The sequence below is a fragment of the Lolium rigidum genome, chromosome 7 (genome assembly GCF_022539505.1).
Source record: "Lolium rigidum isolate FL_2022 chromosome 7, APGP_CSIRO_Lrig_0.1, whole genome shotgun sequence".
Taxonomy (NCBI): Eukaryota; Viridiplantae; Streptophyta; class Magnoliopsida; order Poales; family Poaceae; genus Lolium; species Lolium rigidum.
In genome coordinates, this window is record NC_061514.1 from 179,133,771 (window position 1) to 179,144,790 (window position 11,020).

Consider the following 11,020-nt stretch of genomic DNA (forward strand, 5'->3'; position numbering starts at 1 on the left):
TTAAGTAGCCTCTTTCTCTGTTCAGCGCGACATGCTATGCATGAACGGAATTGAAAAGTAAATCCTCATCGATAGCTCCAAATACCTCGCGTATAATTCTATTGGTCGATTTTTCCTTCGTATTGGAAAGTTAGTGGAGTCCACTAAGCGTTTCAAGCAGCACTACAGCAATCCATATTAGTATATTTCTCGAAAATAATGTTTTTGTTATAGATGGTTTTGTAGGGAAGACACTTTTTTTTACAAAGAAGACACTTAATTATCTGTTCTTTACAAACACTAGATTTTAAATATTCGTCCTAGCTAATCTAATTTTTTGGTATGCCACTTGTCACATGTGATGTTCATTACTTGCTCATAGTGTGCCAGATGATATTGTTACCTAAAATATTGGTTTCGTGTTCTTCAAATAGTTAATTATTAGATTATGATCTTCACGTGAAGATTCGATGAGATAGCCACTATGCGGACGGTGTCATCCTACCCAACTTTTTCGTGAAACAATATGCATAACTCTTTTATATAAGGAAATTTAAAGTGCTTGCTCCGGATTTGTGTCACATGTCTAACTCTAAATTTGCTCTGCCGTAGCAACGTATGGGCAATTTTCCTAGTAAATCATCAAGTCAACTGCACCAATCACCAATTGCCTCTCAAAAGAGAAATCAAAGTTTGGAAACTGTAATACAAAACAAAGTTATCTCAATTCATGTAAAACAAACAAGTTTAAAAACTAGTTTCACGAACACCGTTAACGCAGCACAGACCGCTGGCGCTGGTCTATGTAAATCGCCTCTCTTGAGCATTGAGAACAGCTGGATCTTGCGTGCCTGGAGCTGAAGTAGTCTTCTAGAAATCCTGAACCAGAACCACAGTACACCTAAAATTTCATAGATGTGCCTGGACTGGAGAAGCTTAGTAACATCTCGCGCAACTTCTTGGCCTTACTAGCATCGATTGTGTGACAGAAAGTTATCCTCACCGTCTCAAGCGCCGTAGACCAGTTGAATAACCGTTCCACAACAGCTAATTCACGCCCAGTACCTCTAAACTCTCTGATCTCTACTTCTTGGAGGCGATCCAGCACAAGTCTCTCGGATTTCCAGTTTAGTGGCTGAGCCTGATAACATATGCAACCTGGTGGACATGCCTGTGCCTAACACGGGGAGCATATCAGGTTAGTGGGATTAACTGGTCTCATTTGATTATATGAAATAACAAGCGACCATAAATGTCATCAAACTACCTAAATTCTTGAAGATATGCCATCAACAAAATATACATTAAAACTTTCTATAGACAAACAAAAGAATAACATGTCTAAATGGCCTTTGTTATTAATGGGACCTTTCAAAAACATAAGCCTTAAGCTATAGTACAGCATATGTCCTAACTCCTAACTCTTAACCGTGTTATGGAGTAACTAACTCAACATCTTGCCCTTAACCTTCAAACCCGCCATGCAATACTCACTCAACTTTATATCCACTGCACATTTACAAATGTCTGGCTCTTTAAAGGAAATTAGTACCAAGTACCAACCCAGGTAGAATGTAACTTCGCCAAAGTTGTCTTTTTGTACAGTACACAAATGATCAATTTATATCATTTTACAAGTGATCATACAATTAAAATAGTAGATATATAATACTTTTACAAGAATTGAAAACTTTCAAAAAAAGAGGAAATTCAATTCGGCTCCCGGGTGCGTAAGCTCCCTCTACCAAAACGTTATATTTCGAAGTGTTGAAAATTTTGACAAAAAATTCTACATGTACATCTCCATAATATATCTGCGTTCGTCAAGTTTCACGAAAAACCAACATTTCTTGTGGTCTATGTAGAAAAGAGAAAATTTATCTTGTGAAAAGCATTATTGTTAGCACTGAACTTTGTCCTTTTTACACATGTCACATGACAAGTCGATTTTTTATGAAACTACTTTGTGAGCGCGTAGCCCGTGAAGATGTACGTACGAATTTTTTGTTTCAATTTTTTTGAAATTCAAAATATGTGTAAGATGCATTTCGAAATAGAGGGAGCATATGCTCCCATGTCCCAAAACACCACTCCCAAAAAAATGTATTTTCACAATGGGGTGGCTCCAACTAGTTGTGGAGTCTTGTTTTTGAGAGAAGTGTTGCCATTGGGAAATACATAAGCCATATATCTACTTATCAACTTCAGAGCGGTGTTATGTGCACCATAGCATTAGGCAATATTCAATAGATACGCTATGTTCTTGAAATAGGAGAGGAATTATTTAAACAGAAAAGACACAAGATTAAAGTTAGAGATCGGATGACATCCTACATAAGGGGCACCACATGTATCAAAGCATCAATCAACAATACAATAATAGTTTATAGATATGTCATCTCCCTTGTGCATCCTATCTGACCTAGTTTCTAATCATTAATCCTCTACACCCTGCCATCAGGCCATCTGAATAGTGATACTTACCTAGTTTGTCCCATTTGGTATCTAGGTCAGATAGATGGCGTCCCCACGTGTGCGCAAATGGTCATTTTGCAACTGGTCATACTGTAACATAGCATACCCAGGTGTGGTGATGGCGCACTACCCTTGGCAATGGCCAGAAACAACTTGGCCGCTTTGGGCAGTGGTGGCATATCCGGGTGAATGGTGGCACTGAAGAGAACATGGGTGACTCTGCAATCAGTGGGGAAGACAAGCCCTTTAGCAGAACTGCAGAAGGGAGTGACTCTGCAATGTGGTATCCAAGCCAACAGCATGGTGCGGCGGTAGCAGCAGCATCGGACGAGGTGGGTGGAGAAGCCTTATCTGCGGTGATGGCGCTCCATGAAAGGTGGTATAACATCAGCTAGGCATAACAGAAGCAGTAGATCAGATAGAAGCTGCCACGGTGTACTAACAGACTGCACAAAAGACGCATCCCATCTAGTTATAAAGGCGGCGCTGGTTCCCATTCACAGCTACAACAGGCAATGCAACCTCCAAAACCCTGATGTGCAGGAGCTGGGCCAGCTCAATGCACTGCCAGCCTAATTAAACACAGAGTCTCTTGAACCAGCAGGTGCCAATGTATGCCAACCAGGAGAAGGTCGAATAGTACATAAAGTAACTTGTATGCTTGTGTTTGCATGACAGCAAGGAACTCGAGGAATGAACCAGAACAACTGCTAATCCATGCTCAATGGGAACAGGTTCAGCTCTCCATCTTCATGGCAGTGGTTTGCTCGACCACAACAAAAAGACGAAAACGTTATGCTTCATTGATGTGAGGCCACCTTGGGCGGCAGCCATGTACTCCACCTGAGCTATGGAATGTTATTATCTTGCCATGGGGTTGGCATTTGTGATGTGCACAACACTAATACTTCCTCCTTCCGGAAATAAGGCCTAGTTTGGTAGCAAAGTTTTTCTAAAACTGAAGTATTCCAAAACTAAAGTATTTGATAGCATGGGAAAGGAATACTGCAGTTTCTTGATAATGTAGTATTTCTCAGTTTTGACAAATACTGCAACGCGTTTGGGAAGTGTTGTTTCTAGCTGCGTAGAACAGCTAATGAATGTTGGGGCTGTGAATTACTTTCTACGCAAACCGAGACACAGAACGTTGTTTCCTACATATTGATCGACCAAAGGAACATGAACGTGCATGGATTTTGCGGCCAGGTGCGAGCTGTGACGTGATGTTGGCATCATGATGAGCACCAATCTGCATAGATTTTGCGGCATTATGGCTCAGACATGCATCCGAAATTGATCGACCACCTCTGCTCAATTTCCTTTTGTTTCTATAGGACCTGACCGATCTGCTCTTGGCGAACACTGAGCACAACAGACTTTCTTTTCCACTTGCTGAATTTGCTTTCTCCATGGCTGATCAAGAGGACATCGCCGCAGGCGCCATACGCACAGACGCCAGACGAAGGAGATGCGTTTTGCCAGGGGACGAAGCAAGCCAGTTTCTCTGTTTAGAAAAAAGAGGTCAGGGGTGAAGTTTTTAATACGTTAGAAAAACTACAGTTTTGGTGATACTTCGGTTTCCAAAACCACCGTTTTCTTTGGCACCAAACGGATTGATGTATTCAATACTTTATTATTTTTGAAAACTGAAGTATTCCTAGAATATATACTTCAAAAAAGAGGAGCTCCCAAACAGGGCCTAAGTGACTCGGGTTTGTCTAGGTTCGCATGTATCTACAAACTAAAATGCATATAGATACATATGAATCTACAATCTAGACAAATCCAAGTCACTTATTTCCAGACGGAGGGAGTACAAAATATTCAAATATATATGGAATATTATTGAGATAGGAAAGAGATAAGATTAGAGTTAGAGATCAGATTAGTATATTTAGAATTATTACTTGGGAGGTCAAGTAAGCTCTCCCATATAAGGGGAACCACATATATCAGTTATCCATCAAGAGATAAAATAGCTTATCAATCTGTTAATATCCATCGTTCGTCCTCCTACTCACCAATCCCCTAGGGCCGTGACATAGGGCCATATCTTCATTTCCGTAGTTACCTAATTGTCTCTACGGAGGTATCAGTAGTAGATTGAGGCTACTACCAGATCAAGTTAAGGCATGCCACGAAATGCAAATGCATGTTGCTTTAAACTGAAGTTTTAGATAAAGGAACTAAGGATAGCTTACCTCCAAGCCCGCACGAGCACTTAATATTAGGATTAGCCTTCTTACACCAGTACACATCCTGAGAACATGGAATAAGCTGGCACCAAAGGAATGTCCCCTTGCCATTACGACAACTCTCAAGGATGAAATGACAGGAAAAATTGTCATGCCTTCCATCAAGTATTGACTGTTACCTAGGGCCTGTAGATTCTTAAGTGATAACAAAAGGGGTTATACATTAGTATGTATATGAGTTATAAAAGAACAAGAACACATGGTCTTACACTGTGATTAGCACACAGGAAATGATTCCTATAAGCTCACAAATTCACTTTGGATTTCTTCTGCACAGAATCTGGGCTTTGTAAGGCTAGCTCTAGAAAACAAAAATAAAACTCAATGCTAATTTTGTACAAACATACAGACCTCAAAATCTAAACATTTTTGGCAGGGTAGGGGCATTCAAGGGATAAACTCTGACTGAGATTTTAATTTAGGTTCGAGAATAAGGATATAGCTTGTGAGTACATATTGTGGTTGTTCAAGTTCTCCAAACTCTTGGAAATTCATGACCCTTGCCTTGAATAGTAATGAATGTAATATACTAGTGCAGCAGTGGTAGAAGTGTAAATTTCCCCTGCTAGCTAGGTACTCAAAGGTAGGAAAAAACCAATGCCTTGTATTGTAGGAACACAAGTAAGGTTCAGTGAGCTTAGCAATGCTCTGCAGTCATGCAGTGATTTGAGCAAGATACACAAGTAAGAATTTCGCATTGCTATTCTCAAATGCAACCATCATCTAGAGGGGAGCTGATCATGTACCAATCCTACAAGATACCCTGAATGGCACATGAATTACATGTTTTGTTTGTTGATCTATGCTAACAACATGCTATATTGACTGCATAGCTCGAAATAAGAGGAAGAATGAACTACTCACATGCGGATAGATGAGCGCAAAGCTCAAGCTGCAGATGGCCTTAAAGCGCCGCAGGAGCCTCATGCAATCTCTATTGGTTCGAAAGCCATTTGGTCCATACACAAGGTAAAAGCTCATGCCCAGACGATGGAGATGCGCCATCTCGCCAAGCTGGACGGACACCGGATCGTAAGCATCGCTCCACTCGAGCGATGCCAGCTGAGGGGCTGAGATGCTAGCAGCCATTTGACTCAGATTCGGAGCATTCGCGAAGCAGTAGAACACGGTTAGCTCTTTGAGCGCCGGCGCCGCAACAGTGAGCCGCTGCAAGCCGCGCAATTTCGTGAGCTTCACTGTCAGGAGAGACTGGGAGTGCAGGGCCAAACTGTGCAGATCCCGGGCGTCGCTGAGAGTGAGGTCCCGCAAGGACGGGCACCGCGGCGAGGAGAGGGCGTCTCCGAGGCCGCCGCACAGGGGACCCTGTATCCGGAAATGGTCCAGGTGGAGCCTGGTGAGCCGGGCGAATACCCCTGCAGGCGGCGTGAGGAGGCCGAGAAACCCTAGGTGGAGGGAGATGGTGGTGGCCTTCTCGAAGCAGGGCAGCTCAAAGGCGCCCCTTTCCCCGGCCTCGTCCGGCCCACCGTTCCGCCGCACAATGTTGAGGAAGTAGAGATCGCCGCGGAGGCGGCGTGAAGCGATGGGGAGCCAGGCGGCCAGGGAATCCACGGGGGTGTCCTTGACGAAGACGGCGATGCGCTGGAGAACCGGAGCTTCGTGGGCGGCGAAAGCGGCGGTTACGTGGCGGGGAGCGGTGTATCCTGGGAAGTAGAGCTCAGGGAGGAGGGCCCAGAGGCTGCGCCAGCGACGGGAGAGGACGCTGGTCCGGCCGGCGACCGGGGAATCGCGGAGCTGGCGGAGGATGTGGAGAATCACGTCATCGGGAAGCGCGCTGAGGCGGTCCTCGCTGCCGGCGGCGACGGCGGAGAGCTTGGGTAGCTTGGCCTTGGCGGCGGCCTCCCCGTCGCTGCGCTCCATGGAGCAAGTGTTTGGTGGGAGTAGGTCTCACATCTCACATGTGACACACAGGTGGTTTACTCTTCCTTGGGACCGTGGAGCATGTATCGGAGGGAGAGAGTAAGAAATTCGCCTAGAATTTTTTAATTTTGAAACAAATTTGTAATCCAACTTCAAATTTGAAGATTTTTCCCCTCCTGGTTCAACATGTATTTCAATTTTGTTTTTGAACTGTAGAACTCCTTTTTGGACTTCAGTTTCATTGATGAAATTGATAGCTCAATCTGAAAAAAGATCTTATCTCATTTCCTTGTTTTTGTTATTATTATTTATGATGCTAAATGTCCCTTTGCAAGCCACAAACAATGCTATTTTCACATGATTTTTTATGCACACAAATATTCACGCAGAATGTATATGGGTGGTTTCTAAATTTTCGTTTGTAAGTTAACCAATCCACTTGAATTCAATCCTCTCAACTGTAGGTTAACCAAGCATGAACACCCTCTTTTATTGAAATTACAGCAAATTATACAACATCCACATCAAGGAACATCCACATTTTAGAAAGATTACAAAAGACAAACAAAACATGCCATGCCAGCATGGTACATTGAGACTTGTATTGACATAAATCTAACTCAAACTGAGACAACACAATCCCTGCCGATCGATGCATCCACGTGAATACTCACACGGGAAACCCAATTCAGCAGAAACCAAGACGAAAGTCAGAACACCTGCTGATTTACAGAATAACGTTAGCAAGACTTTCATAAACAGAAAAGGAAGCAACATATTCAAGCCCAACCAATGCAAACATAAGAAGCAAAGAAATATAAGTTTAGTACTAAATCTGGTGAAATGATTATTAAAGGTCAGTACTTACAGGAAAAAGAAGCACTCCAAACACGTGGTATCCAGTCAGCATGAGCAACAATCTATCTACACCGAGCGAGAAAGGTTAGTTGCCATGGTCTGGTACATCAGACCATTTCTGACCTCTCAGCAAGTAGCAGTGCCTCAAGTTCCTCCCTCCGTTTCTCCAGCTCCTGAAATACCATGGAAATTAGGAAAGACCTCAAGGTAGGGATCGAAACTGAAGTTGTAAACTGTAGCCTTGATAAATGTTACTCCATCCGTTCCATAATTCTTGCCGTGGTTTTAGTTCAAATAATGGAACGGAGGGAGTAAAAAGAAATGTCAGCCAGTAAGGGAAAGACAAGGGCAGTGGACATAACAGTATGTAGTAGATAGTTGCTTGACTAGGACCAAGGATTACAACAGTGAATGGTGTGTAACTGTGTATCCCCTTCTATAAAATAGGCATTGATTCTCTTGTGAAAACATATTCTGTTTCTAATACCAGTGAATACTCCATCCAAACTTAACAATTGTAGCGGTAGAATCTTATGAAATATGCACTCCCTCCGTTCTGAAAAACTCTACATTCTAGATCTAAAAATTGTTCTGGATTAGTCTACATTTTAGCTTCGTAATTAACAACACATAAAACGAAGCAGTCTTCTTCTCTATATTGGATGTCATTAATTTTAGTGTAGCTTGGATTGGTTGTTCACATATCAAACTAGTACTATTAAATGACATGTTAATCGGTCTTAAAATTTGCAGAATGTGGACTAAAAGAGAACGGAGGTATACATTAGAGAGGTACAGTAACCAATTATCAAACCAAGGCATGTTGACAAAACTGAGGTAAAAACCACAGAAAGGATGTTTTCTCTGTGGTCAAACAAGAGAAAGAAAAACTACTACCTCCGATCCATAATAAATGTCGGGGTTTTAGTTCAAATTAGTTATTATGGATCGGAGGGAGTACCATTATTCGGACTCAATATTAAATTAAATGTATTAATTACCCTTCCCAAAAATAGGGACCAAGTACTCACCTCCAGATCTTTGGCTGCTTGCCCGCGTGATATTGCTTTCTTCTCCCTCGAACGCTTTAACACGCCAAGACACAATACCCCCTACATATTCAACATGGTGTTGCAATATTAATGAGCGCAATGTTGTTCATTTTTCCACTATGCATTGTATGATGATACTTTGCTATAATAGGAATGCCTGGTTAGAAACAACTTAATGATACTTTGAGAGGCAAAATCCCATACTAGTGCTTGTGACATGATAGAAGCTGTATTTCAACGTTTCAAGTTTTTAACTGGTTTATGATATTTAATCATTCTAGGCCCAGATAGTTGTCGGACTAATTTTCTCGAACAGTAAATGATCAAAAAATTAAAAGGAAACACTTTTTGTTGATAAAACAATATGTTTCCAGCTGTACCATAGTGTCGGCTTTCACAATTTAGGATAGAAGAGTGTATAATAAATCACAGACTAACACCAAAATGCTCTAGACTCACCGAGATTACATAGATCAGTCCACATGCAAGGAGCAGGTAGCTGGCAATGTCCTGAAGCAAAATCAGATCGCTCCTATCAACGTTTGGGTATGCTTTTGTCATGACAGCAACACTGCCAAGAAGAAACCAAAGGAAGAATGAATTAACAAGAGGATTAGACTAAAGTTTGAAAACATAATAGGAGTTGAGATTCAGATTACTTACAATATCTGTAGCATCCCTCTTGCAGGCCAGTACTCCAATACCTAGTCACGTCAAAGGGTAAAAAACATTACTACAAAAATGAGAAGGAACTAAATGCTAACTTGAATGAAATTGCATGATGTGGCAGAGAATAAAAGAGAGGAGAGAGAGCAAGCATGTAGGTTCCTGAAGCAACAAGCTAAGCACAATGAACGAGGTGCAAGAGAGGGCAAGCTTGTATATTCTCTCTCTCTTTTTAGAGGCAGCTTAAAATATAATCTGATGATATGGACACTCTTTCTTACCCACGAGATAGCATACTAATTGTTAGAGATGACCCAATCAAATCATTCATTACAAAAATGACATTGCATCTGAAATAGTGACCTACATTCATGAAACTAGATGAATTGCTACTACTACCTAAGAGCAATTACAATTCCAACACGACATAGCACATTCAGCAACCGGCCCTGTTACCCAGCAATTAACTGCGTGAATCAAACAGGGCATGAGAAACACATTGTGTTGTACAGCCTGAACATCGCTTAGAGATGCAGAAATGTAAGATGTAGCGAAATGGGTGAGAAGACAGACGAAGCGAACCTTGCAGAATTTGATGATGAATCCCCACTCTGTCTCGAGGACGCATACGAAGAGCGAGATGACCACCGCGTAGCACCGGAAGACGCCCCCGAATATCTGAAAACCCCCCGCAGGCAGGAATACGCCGAATCAGCCCGTGACCACGCTCCATCGAACAGGGGCGGACTGGTAGTGGAATGGGGAAGCAGGAACAAACTTACGTCGCCGCCGTGGAAGCGGAAGGACTGGACGGCGGAGAGGACGTTGACGGCGACGCAGAGCAGGGCGGTGGCGGCCGTGACGAGGCTGAAGCAGCCGCAGACGATGAGGAGCGGGTCGCCGGGGGCGCGGCGGCGGCGCCCCCGCGGCGTCTCCCCGCCGCTGCCGCTGCCGGCGGCCGGCGGCGGCAGCTCGGAGGGCCCCGGCGCGGAGGACGAGGACTCCTCCTTGGCCATGGCGGACGGGCTAGGGTTAGGTGGTCTTCCTTCCCGAGGCGTCGATGAGGTGGCGCCGGGGCGAGGTGAGGCGTGGGCGGAGTGAGTGAGAGGTGTACGGGCAAGCTTATAAAGCGGGGAGAGGAAGACGCTGGTGGACCGGGTGCAGGGATGCGGAGAGGGAGCGTCGACATGTGAGCGGGCGACGTGGGCGCGTGAGGTGGAAAGGAGAGCCAACCGGAAGTCAGCTCGTGGGCGTCTAGCTGGCGTCAAGACCATTCCGTACCCCATACTGTGTTAGGCAAGGTTGGGAGTTTTCTGATGGAAGAACCCAATAGTTTGTTTCAAAATGTGGGTATCACACATCATGTCTCGTGTCTACATACCCATGTGAAAGAAACTACCATCATCATTGCATTACTTGAAATGCTTTCATGGCTCTTAAATTTTCGGAAGAAGCCCTTTCTCGTACCCAATTTTCTTATCAACCTGCTTCCTAGCAAAGTTCTTAATCTTGAAACTTTCACTTAGCGCCTTTTTCATGTCACACCCAACTATGATAGATGCTCTTCGAACGTTTGGTTCTACTTGTTGGCCTAATCTTCATCCCTACAATAAACGTAAACTTGCCTTTCATTATAATTGGTGTGTCTTTCTTAGCTATAGCCCACTCCATAAAGGTGTCAAAATGCCTAGATGTATCCACGTTACGTGGCTATGTCTCTCGTGATGTTGTCTTCAACTAAAATGTTTTCCCATTTGCCTCTCTCCATCCTAAAATACCGGTGCTCGTCTTAGACAAGAAATATTGCTTCTTCCATCATCTACATCTACTCCTCCTCCTCCTCATGAGGGTGCACAT

The 11,020-nt window shown here is 43.4% G+C and overlaps 2 protein-coding genes across 3 annotated transcripts; both read right to left on the reverse strand.

The window, feature by feature from the left end:
• Positions 1-613: 613 nt before the first annotated feature.
• Positions 614-6,587, reverse strand: LOC124674950. 2 transcript variants are annotated; one of them, XM_047211003.1, is made up of 3 exons: positions 5,574-6,587; positions 4,656-4,835; positions 614-1,156 (listed from the first exon to the last, which is right to left on the reverse strand). In XM_047211003.1, the coding sequence occupies exons 1-3, from the start codon at positions 6,585-6,587 to the stop codon at positions 881-883; spliced, it is 1,470 nt and encodes a 489-aa protein (XP_047066959.1). In that variant the 3' UTR covers positions 614-880. The 2 variants fall into 2 exon arrangements, with proteins under 2 accessions (XP_047066959.1, XP_047066958.1); XM_047211002.1 differs by having other exon boundaries at positions 4,656-4,844.
• Positions 6,588-7,048: 461 nt separating this feature from the next.
• On the reverse strand, positions 7,049-10,179 carry LOC124672329. Its single transcript, XM_047208575.1, has 7 exons — positions 9,946-10,179; positions 9,746-9,841; positions 9,161-9,201; positions 8,957-9,068; positions 8,477-8,557; positions 7,456-7,618; positions 7,049-7,306 (listed from the first exon to the last, which is right to left on the reverse strand). Exons 1-6 carry the CDS (start codon positions 10,177-10,179, stop codon positions 7,553-7,555), a joined length of 630 nt encoding a protein of 209 aa, XP_047064531.1. The 3' UTR covers positions 7,049-7,306; positions 7,456-7,552.
• Between the last annotated feature and the right edge of the window lie 841 nt (positions 10,180-11,020).

Coding starts and splice junctions, on each gene's coding strand:
- LOC124674950 (XM_047211002.1), bottom strand. CDS start 6,587: ATGGAGCGCAGCGACGGGGAGGCCGCCGCCAAGGCCAAGCTACCCAAG. Junction 4,845..5,573: donor TTGCGCTCATCTATCCGCAT/GTGAGTAGTTCA, acceptor TTATCACTTAAG/AATCTACAGGCCCTAGGTAA. Junction 1,157..4,655: donor GTGCTCGTGCGGGCTTGGAG/GTAAGCTATCCT, acceptor TCCCCGTGTTAG/GCACAGGCATGTCCACCAGG.
- LOC124672329 (XM_047208575.1), bottom strand. CDS start 10,179: ATGGCCAAGGAGGAGTCCTCGTCCTCCGCGCCGGGGCCCTCCGAGCTG. Junction 9,069..9,160: donor AGAGGGATGCTACAGATATT/GTAAGTAATCTG, acceptor TCTTCTTGGCAG/TGTTGCTGTCATGACAAAAG. Junction 7,619..8,476: donor AAGCAGCCAAAGATCTGGAG/GTGAGTACTTGG, acceptor ATGGTATTTCAG/GAGCTGGAGAAACGGAGGGA.